The sequence below is a fragment of the Aedes albopictus genome, chromosome 3 (genome assembly GCF_035046485.1).
Source record: "Aedes albopictus strain Foshan chromosome 3, AalbF5, whole genome shotgun sequence".
Lineage (NCBI taxonomy): Eukaryota > Metazoa > Arthropoda > Insecta > Diptera > Culicidae > Aedes > Aedes albopictus.
The window spans coordinates 321197694-321208327 of record NC_085138.1 but is presented as its reverse complement, the minus strand read 5'-3'; the positions used below and the strand labels follow the sequence as shown (position 1 = coordinate 321208327).

Genomic DNA, 10634 nt, shown 5'->3' with positions numbered 1-10634 from the left:
AAAAAGGGCGACAAGTTGGATTGCGTATGTATGAACTACCTCATACTCTTTCAAATGTTATGCCGCCGTCTATCACCGATTGCAAGAGAGTTCGTTGAACAATATCAGGCTGGATTCATGGGTGAACGCGCTACAACGGACCAGATGTTCGCCATCCGCCAGGTGTTGCAGAAATGCCGCGAATACAACGTGCTCACGGGCTGCAAAACGGTGAGTTGATAAGGAGAGCGTCCAACATAGCTCTGGTCCTCACAAGTTCCTACCTCATGCTTCCACGGGTAAAACGATGACAAAGACCGCCAGCTAAGAGTTGTGTGCTTAGCTGGTAGTGCAGCCTGGGCACTGTTATCCTTCTGACTTCAGCTAAATTGAGGAGGTACGTCCCGAGCGTCTGTTCACCAAGGAGGTGCGGCTCAAACAGCGTCTGTTCTGGCATCCAGCGGCTGAATATGAAACGCTGTATCGCGTCAGCTATACCTAAGGTGGTAGCCCCACCAACGCGATGTAGGCAGCGCGACCCTGGTAAGCTAGCCTGTCGAAGCCTTTCAACACTCGAAAAATGAAGTAAGAAATAGAATATGCGAACGATACTCTCGGAAACCGATCCGGCAACGAAATAAGGACTATGATTGGAAACTCGGTATCTGGAACGTCAGGACCTTAACTGAACCTGAACGAGTGAGCCTTTTGGCTCGTGAATTGTAGAAAGTTGATGTGTGCGTGGCTGCTATACAGGAAGTGCGGTGGCCAAGATCTGGTGAACGTGAATTCAGAGCGGTGGATCCCGTCGCCAACACATTGTTCAAATATAACATCTATCACAGCGGCAGCGATAAGGCATAACATGGGGTCGGATTCATAGTGATCGGGAAACAGATGATGCGAGTTATGAGGTGGAAGCCTCATAAGGATGTGTTTTATGAATGTATTGACAAGACCTACGGATAATGTCCAAAACACGACGTTAAGATTGTCATCGGTGACGCCAACGCGCAGGTCGGAAGAGAGGACTTTTTCCGTCCAATCATCGGCACGGAGAGCCTTCACTGCCGTGAATCGCATATCAGTCCCATCTTTGCTGGATTTCCTATGCAAATGGGACAGATATGCGATTCACGGCAGTTCACTCCGTCACTAATGACAACGGCCTGAGATTAGCCATTAGTAGCACCTACTTTGCACGCAAGGATATTCGCAAGCACACCTGGAGGCACCCAAATGGCGATGTTTGCAACCAAATCGACCATGTGCTGGTAGATGGCCGACATTTCTCGGAAGTAATTGATGTTAGAACTTTTAGAGGTCCCAACATCGACTCAGATCACTATCTCGTAGTTAGTAAGAGTCGAGCTTGGTTATCAATCGTGTCGGACTCTAGGAACCGGCGATCGATTCGTTTCAACATCCAGAGGTTTTCGGCAGACGTTACGGTAGCTGACTATCACCAGAAGCTGGACGAGCGGATAAGTGGGATCAACGAGATCGATAATCTCAACACTCTGTAGGAGTCTATTCACGGATCGATAAGAACAGCAGCGCGGGAGGTGATAGGCACTGCTCAAAGACGACCTAGGAACGGGTGGTTCGACGAGGAGTGTCAGAGGGTAACGGACAAACAGAATGTTGCCAGAATCCGGATGCTAGTGTCGGGGACCCGGCAGAGCAGGGAGCGATATAGGGAAGCAAGAGTAGCTGAAAAACGAATCCACCGCAAAAAGAAAAAAAAAACACGAGGAAAATGTGATTGCTCAGCCGCAAGAGAGTATGGAACAGAATGACATGCGGAGATTCTACGAAACTGTCAATGGCGTGCGGAGAAAAACAGCGCCTTCTGCCGTCATGTGCAACGACCGTAATGGAAACTTGCTGACATACAAGACAATGGTTGCAGCCAGATGGAGAGAGCACTTTGAGGTATTGTTGAACGATGGGAGTGGAAGAGCGACGGACAGAATTCAAATCGAAAAGCTGTTTAACCTCCAACGCTAGACGAGGTCAAGACAACCATTAGGGGACTGAAGAACAACAAGGCTGCTGGGAAGGACGAACTCCCGGCCGAGCTTCTCAAGCACGGTAGTGAGTAGCTGTATCAACTCTTACACCGTATTACATTAAAGATATGGGAGGAGGAAGAACTGCCTGCTAGTTGGTTGGATGGTCTCATTTGCCCTCTTTTCAAGAAAGGGCTTCGACTGGAGTGCGCGAATTACAGAGGAATATCACTCCTCAATTCATCGTACAAAATTTTGTCCGGAGTTCTGTTCCACAGGCTGAGGCCGATTAAGGAGTCCTTCGTCGGCGAATATCAGGCAGGATTTCGTGAGGCCCGATCAACGACGGATCAGATTCTCGATAAATTTCGGGAGTACAACTTGCAGACTCATCATCTGTTTATTGATTTCAAGGCGGCCTACGATTCAGTGAAGAGAAACGAGTTATGGCAGATTATGATTGAACATGGATTTCCGGCGAAGCTGATTAGACTGATTCGCGCGACGCTTGACGGATCAAAATCAAGTGTACGGGTTGCGGATGAAATTTCGTCATCGTTCGTAACCTTTGACGGACTGAAGCAGAGCGATGCTCTTTCGAACTTACTGTTCAACATTGCACTGGAAGGAGCGATAAAGAGAGCTGGTGTGCACAGAACCATTGTCACGAAGTCGTTTATGCTCCTGAGCCTCGCGGACGATATCGACATCATCGGAATCGACCGTCGGGCCGTGGAAGAGGCGTTCGTACCTTTTAAGAGGGAGACTGCGAGGATTGGATTTACGATTAACACCACAAAGACTAAGTACATGATTGCCTGAGACGAGACTTGCGAAGAGGAAAAAAAACAACGTCAAGTGTAGCTCAACTGAGCTGTCAGTTGTAGCCCGTTTGATTACGTTACCTAAAACGAGGAAAGTATTGCTATCCGAGATAAATTCTGAAGCCAAAATTCACTCCGAGCAGCATTTTCTTCTCCTGTACTATCAAAAATAAATTGAAAACAAAATATTCCAATGATTACTTTGCTTGGCGATTGTTGGCGATGCAAAATTTCACCTCAACATGATTTTGTGTGTGGATGGGATTCAGTCACACTGCATGTGAGGTGATGCGGTCACGTACGTGTTTGAACCACCAGCCTAAAACATAATGTCAACATAGATAGGAGGAAGAAAACAACATCAAACTGGAGAAAAAGACGATCGTCTTCGCGAGTCTCGTCTCAGATGATTGCTAGTGGTCCACGTGGGTCCGGACGTGGTAGTGGTGACGAAGTGGTGTTAGGTGGTGACAAGTTTGAAGTTGTGGATGAATTGGTTTATCTTGGCACGCAGGCTGCAAACGAAGACAAAACTCGTTGTACAAGACTCTGATTCTTCCGGTCGCTTTATACGGTCATCAAACGTGGACGTTGAAAGAAGTTGATCGGAGAGCTTTTGGAGTCTTCGAACGTAAAGTGCTGCGAACAATACTCGGCGGACGTAAACTGCCCATAACTGCATATTTGTAACATTTGCATATTTTGCTGGTATTGAGTTAATATCGGGGATCATCATCAAATCACAAGTGCTTTCGACCACCTGAATAAACAAATTAAGTTTGTTCTAGGATTTATGAAAAAAATACCAAGTCATTTTGTCTCATTGAGCAATGTGACCGCATAACAGTCACACTAGGAAAATAGATTGGCTTTAAAGCGTGACATCCATCATACTGAGGTTCGATTCATTTTTTGACAATTCCCCCAGCATACAGGAACTGCTGTAGAAGATTTGATTGCTATACGACTGATGACAAATTTATGAGATTTTAAATTTTCGATTCATTCCTATACTATTCAATGTTGCAACTTTGGGTTCCATTTTCTCCAATGCCTACTTTTATCGAATGTTACTCTTATGCGGTTATGGGCAGTAAAGTGCTGCGAACAAACTGGAGGACGGCATCTGGCGGCGTCGCATGAACTACGAATCGTACCAGCTATATAAAGAGATGGATATAGTGAAGCCAATACAACACGGCAGGCTGCGGTGGGCTGGACACGTAGCTTGTATGCCGGAGGAACGACAAGCTAAAATTATATTCAGCAGAGAACCAGGAAGGGGTCGTCGGCTTCGTGGAAGGCCGCGCACACGTTGGCTTTTTGCAGTTGAGGAGGACCTAAGGACTCTAAACGTTCAGGGCGACTGGAAGCGATTGGCCCAGGACCGAGGCCAATGGAGGCGGATACTTCATTCGGCGTAGACTCACCGGGACCCTATCAAAAGGCGGAAACACGAAAGGCGGAATCACGAAAGGCAGAAATTCGAAAGGCAGACCACCTTAAGACTGTAACGAAAGGCGGAAAATAACGTAAGGCGTAATTTTTAAAAGGCGGAATCAGTAAAAAGTAGTCATAATTCTATGCTATTTTTGTTCAGACAGTTGAATTCTTTAGTTTCAGTCATGTTTGTTGAACTTCTTAATTCTTAAGCTGTTAGTGCACAAGATCAAATATTTGTCCAAAAAGAAACCAGAGCTTTTTGATATTCTCAATATGATCAGCAGAAATATTTCCTTCTTTTAAACAAAGATTATTCTTTCTAGTTTCACCATTTGGGATTAGTTAACTTTGAAACTGCAAATATTTTTATCATAGATTTTTCCTTCTTTATACCATAGTTCTTTCGAGTTATACTGATGGAGAGAGTAATGGTTTGATAACTAAATTTCACAATTCCTTTTTCTGTCACACGGGACTTGGCCAAATGACCCGGAACCGAAATAGTTTCAATTATAGAAATCTAAAGCTACCACCTGTAAAGAATCCTTTCTAAAGTTACAAAGCAGGACCATGCTTTATGTGTCTCGGTTCAATTCAGGATGATGCGGTTCAGAAAATTTCTGAATTGAAAATGTCCTCAGCTTCCTTGAGTTTAGAGTATCTTAGTGTTAGCAATGTGTAATTGCATTTTATTGGCAGAATGCGAACATGTCAGACTTCCAATTTTAAAAACCCTGTTAAGGAACACATTCATACGTGTTTGCTACGCTTAAAAGGATACACACTAAACTATGCCTAAAAGGGCAACCACTTCTTCTAATGTCGATTCCTCCAACTGTGGCACTAGGGACAGGACATTGTGAAATCCGGAGCAACTCTGAGCAATCCTGAGTAACTCTTTTTGTTTCAATCCATTCAGAAATGAAGCGGGAAATCGGGCAAGACTATTCGATTTTTCACTGGTATCAGGTAACACTTCGGGAAAACCAGTGTGATCCAGAGCTATACAGAGGAATCCTGAGCAACACTTCGATAACAGAGTTACTCTCGATGTATCTGTCTTACCTTTAGCTGTGGCATGAGTTTTAGAATCACATAAGGCTAATTAAAATTGGCCGTACTTTTTGAACCAGCAGAGCAAACGGCCGGCCGTTTGCTCTGCTGGTCCAAAAAGTACGGCCAATTTTAATTAGCCTTATGTGATTCAGCCTTTCGTGATTATGCCTTTTGTGCCTTTCCGCTTTTCGTTTATTCCGCCTTTTGTATTTCCGCCTTTTGTGATTCCGCCTTTCGTGTTTCCGCCTAACGTAGGACACCCAAGGACTCTAAACGTTCAGGGCGACTGGAAGCGATTGGCCCAGGACCGAGGCCAATGGAGGCGGATACTTCATTCGGCGTAGACTCACCGCTACGAGTTGTAGCCCATCAAGTATCAAGTAAGTACAACGTGCCCACACATCACTTGTTCAAATCGGCGTATGATACAATTGATCGAGAACAGCTATGGCAGATTATGCACGAATACGGATTTTTGGATAAACTATTGCGATTGATCAAGGCGACGATGGATCGAGAGATGTGCATAGTTCGAGTGTCAGGGACACTCTCGAGTCCCTTCGAATCTCGTAGAGCGTTACGGCAAGGTGAAGGTCTTTCGTTCAACATTGCGTTAGAAGGTGTAATAAGGAGAGCGGGGATAAACACGAGTGGGACGATTTTCACGAAGTCCGTTCAGCTGCTTGGTTTCGCTGATGATATTGATATTGTAAACTCGTAAATTTGAGACGATGGCGGAAACGTACATCCGACTAAAGAGTGAAGCCAGGCGAATCGGATTAGTCATTAATGTTTCGAAGACAAAGTACATGATGACAAAAGGCTCCAGGGAGAAATCACCGCACCCGCCACCCCGAATTTATATCGACGGTGATGAAATCGAGGCGGTTGAAGAATTCGTGTACTTGGGCTTACTGGTGACCGCCGACAACGACACCAGCACAGGCGCATTGTGGCAGGAAATCGAGCTTACTTTGGACTCTGCAGAACTCTGCAGTTCGCCGTAACACAAAGTTAACTATCTTCAAAACGCTGATTAGACCGGTCGTCCTCTATGGGCACGAAACATGGACCCTACGTGCAGAGGACCAACGCGCCCTTGGAGTTTTCGAACGAGAGGTGTTGCGTACCATCTACGGCGGAGTGCAGATGGAAGACGGGACTTGGAGAAGGCGAATGAACCACGAGCTTCATCAGCTGCTGAGAGAACCAACCATCGTCTATACCGCGAAAATCGGGAGGCTACGGTGGGCGGGTCACGTCATCAGGATGTCGGATAACAACCCGACTAAAATGGTTCTCGAGAGTCATCCGATCGGTACAAGAAGACGTGGTGCGCAGCGAGCTAGGTGGGTCGACCAAGGGCGGAGGACGATCTGCGGACCCTACGCAGAGTGCGGACTGGAGACAAACAGCCAGTGGAATGGAGACGGCTACTATGTACAACAGAGGCCACCCAGGCCTTAGCCTGATAGGTAAGTAAGTAAGGGTATGAGACCTCTTGAGGAGTCCTTCGTTGGCGACTACCATACATACTGACTTTCATAAGGGACTAACACTAAAATGGGTTTCCTGTGGATAATCATAAACAAATTTGTGGAGTATAGCAGAAGGGCGGCTCCAGAGGCACGTTATCCTCAATTTGGACCATTTGTGCCACCTGGCCTACATCTGACAGATAATTTAAGAAGTAGAACATAATTTTCCGGCGAAACTAATTAGGCTGGTACGCGAAACGCTGAATGGATCAAAATCAAGACGGATTGAAGACGTTTGTGACCTTGTATTCCAAGGAGCCGTTAGGAAGTCTGGTGTGCACAGGAATGACACTATCATCATACGGTCGCATTTGTCCTTGGCGTTGTGGACGACATTGATATCATCGGCATCTGTACTAGGGTAGTGCAGGAAGCTTATGCTCCTCTGAAGGAGATAGCAAAGGTAATCTTTGCAATATCAAGTTTCTTAATTTTCCTGTTTTTTTTACCAAGGAACGTAACTTTAAAATAAATTCGTCACTTTTCTACAGAAATAACGCTATTAATCTGTCAAAATTATTGAGATAATCATAAAACATGTAGTACCGCGGTCAAAACCATGTGTACTATCAGGCCCGGATTAAGGATTGTGGAGGCCCCTTGGCAATGGGCACAAAAAATGTCTTTGGTTTCAAACAGTATTTGAGCAATATGAAACATAAAGTTGTTGTGTAATAACCAAAAAAGGTCTTTGTGGGGGGGGGGGGGGCTAAATAGCGGGAAATGTTACTTACTGTCCTTCTCCTTCGGTCGCGGCGGAGACTTCGGTTTCTTTTTGGCGTCGGAGCTGCTGCTGCTGCTACTGTCGGCATCCCCGCCGGAGTGATTGCTAGCCGTTTCGGATTTTTCCACCGCACCGCCACTCGCTTGCGCACTAGCGTGCTGTGCTTTGCGAGCTGCCAGTGCCGCCCGGTTGCATCCCTTGCGGCGCCGATTGGCCCGGCGATACTTCATCCGCTTCTTGGCCTGCAGCCAGATGTAGTCGTTGGTGCAGTTGAGGATATGGGCGTAGAGAACGAGGGTGTTGACGCACTCTTTGCTGCACTTGGAACATCGCGCCGGGCTCGACTCCGGCGGATAATTGGTGAAGGACGTGGTGAAGTCGTCGCCGGCTGCAAGCAGTGCATCCAGGGCCGACCGGGACGACATGGAGGAAGTGCTGCTGCTGGCCGTGTTGACCGATACGGACATGAGCGACGAAGAGGAAGCTGTGGACGTTGAGAACGAGGTGGCCTCGTTCGAGGAGGAATCTTCGCTTTTGATCTCGGTGATGGTGGCCGTCGACTCGGAGGATGGTTGCCGAATCGGGGGAAACCGGTGTCGATCGAAACCGGCCGGGTAGGATGATAGGCGCGAATAGTGGATCCGGTGCATGGTGAGTGCCGAGAGTGGGATGAAGAAGTGCTTGAACAGCTGCTTCTCGATGAGTTCTCGACCGACGATTTCGTAGTAGGTGGAGTAGACGTACGGATGTCGGAAGGTTTTGTGCTCTTCCATCTGTTTGAGCGAGTTAAACTTGTCGCCGCAGCAGTAGCATATGTAGCATCGGGGCCGAGCCCACTCGCCACTGAGGACCACTTGCTGGCGCCGGTTGGTGTCTGCTAGCCGGAGCAACTGCAAACCGGAAATGAAGTCTTCATCGATTGTGTTGGATTCTTGTTGTTCCGAATACTGGTCGGAGTACTCCGCGCCTTCCTCGAGCGGTTCCACGGCCTCGAGTTTGATAATACTTTGATCGTGCTGTTCAAGATTAATCTGCGGCAGGAGGCGAGAGTCCAGGATGTGATTCAGTTCTTCCACCTGTTTTCGTTGTTCCTGCCGAAGGGAATCGCCAACCGCCGAGATGTAACTTCCGGGATCGCATAGATTCCGACAGTTTCTTATCACTTCGTGCTTGGTTCGCATCGTCAGCTGGGTCCACATATCCAGCTTGGATAGGTCTCGCAGCCCGAGGGTGGGTTGTTTAATCTTCTTGACGATTTTGCCATTCTCGTTCACGTACTTGTACTTCTTGACAAAGTCCCATTTCCACTTCCAGGAATTTTTGGTGATGGGTTTCTTTTTCATTTTGGTCAATGGCAGCAGATCGGTTCCAAATTGCTCGATAGTGAGCAGCGTGGGAAAAACGGTCATCGCCGGCAGGTTTGTGGCTTCGTGGATTTTGCTTTCGTTTTGGTGTGGGCTTTTAACCACGGTGGATCGGATGGCGGGAATTGCCGCCGGAACCGGACTGATTGGCGACGGAGCGTTCGGGTCGGAAGCTTCCAGTTTACCGTCCAGATGGCAGCGCAAGTTTTGGCGGACGTTGGCGTTGACGGTTTCGTAGAAGTCCTCATCGTAGGTGCTCACAATGTCGTTTTTACCCCCGCGAGAGACCACAAAGTCAGTCTCCGATGTTCCGCTGGGGTTGTTCAGTGTCGAGCGGATGGTTTTCAGTTTTGTGATTTTGTTGTAGTGATTGTCCGGCTGGGAAGATGACGTTCCGGAGAGGGAAGATGAACAGCTAGCGCTGTCGGTGGTGATTTTCCGTCGATTTTTAGCGCTGGCGGCACGGCGGCCTTGCCGAGGCGTTCGGTGCTGGGCGATTCCAAGCCGGGAAAGCGTGGGTCCCGAGGAGCGCATCAGCATTTTGTCGGATTTTTTGAACACTTTTGATTTATCAGATCCCGGCGGAGCCGACGTTCCGGACCGGGCCGAGGTTCTTCCCGAGCTCCGAAGCCTAGTGGAAGAACTACTGTTTCCGGCCATGCCCAAGGCTGCGGAAAGTGAATCTACGGCATCGGCGTTTTCGATTGTGAGATTCTTGATGGCTTCCGTGTCGAAATCGACCTGAACCGTGAGGGGTGTAGTGATGATGTCGCAGCTATTGATGATCGACTTGTTGAGATTGAAGCTTTTCAGGGCCGCTTTCGATTTGGGCCTGGTACGAGTTTCCGGAGTGCTTGCGGTCGGAGGTTGGTGCGTTGCTTCCATATGAGCATCCCGTGATTCGTCGGTTGGGAATCGAACTGCACATGCTTCACAGGCAAAGTACCGATCGGAATGTTGATCGACCAAGTGTTTGAACAGCTGAGAGAGATCTTCCGAGGCGGGATTAAGAACTTTTCCCTTATTACAATAGCTGCAGCTGGGAAATGCTCCATCGTTGATCGTTGGCACCACGCGGCTACTGCTGCGGCGATCTTTCGGTATCCGATGGACCCGATCCGTGTGTTTGGCCATCAACGTTTGACTGGCGAACGTGCGATCGCAGTACAGACAGAGCAGCTTGTACGTCGGACTGGGACTGGTGCTGGTCCCGGATTCACTATCGGCCGGACTTTTCAAAATATTCAGCGCACCTAGAATAGCCTGCAGTCGATCCAGGGGCAGTCGGCAAATGACCCCAGCCGGCTCCTGATGTTCCTCGCAGGGCGTTCCTGGAGCAACTGATGGCACTTTGAAGCAGTCCTCACCGGACGGCAGCGGCTTGACATCCGGCCCAGATTCCAAATCTGCCGCCGACGACAACGACGACGACGAAGACGATGAGGATGCCGATGAAAAGCTGTCATTTCGGATTGATGTCAACCGTGTTGATGTTCTCCGGTTCGACGAAGACGCTTGGTGTCGCTGTTTTGAGGTTGGCGTCGTCGATGACCCCTTCGAAGGTGTGGAACTGGCCTGTGGCGATTGTCCTTCTTGATCGTCACCGCACTGTTCCGATACTTCCGGAAGAGGCTGATCAGCAGCACCCGACGATGACGAATGCTGATGAACCAGCTTCGTCTGAAAAGTAAAAA

General features: G+C 48.1%; 1 protein-coding gene across 1 annotated transcript in view; it reads right to left on the bottom strand.

The window, feature by feature from the left end:
• Nucleotides 1-10634, bottom strand: part of LOC109623312 (uncharacterized) — a 28982-nt gene that overhangs the window by 17567 nt on the left and 781 nt on the right. The window contains exon 2 of the mRNA XM_020077826.3: nucleotides 7587-10620. Coding sequence (XP_019933385.3) covers nucleotides 7587-10620 — 3034 coding nt within the window. The remainder of the gene's footprint in view (nucleotides 1-7586; nucleotides 10621-10634) is intronic.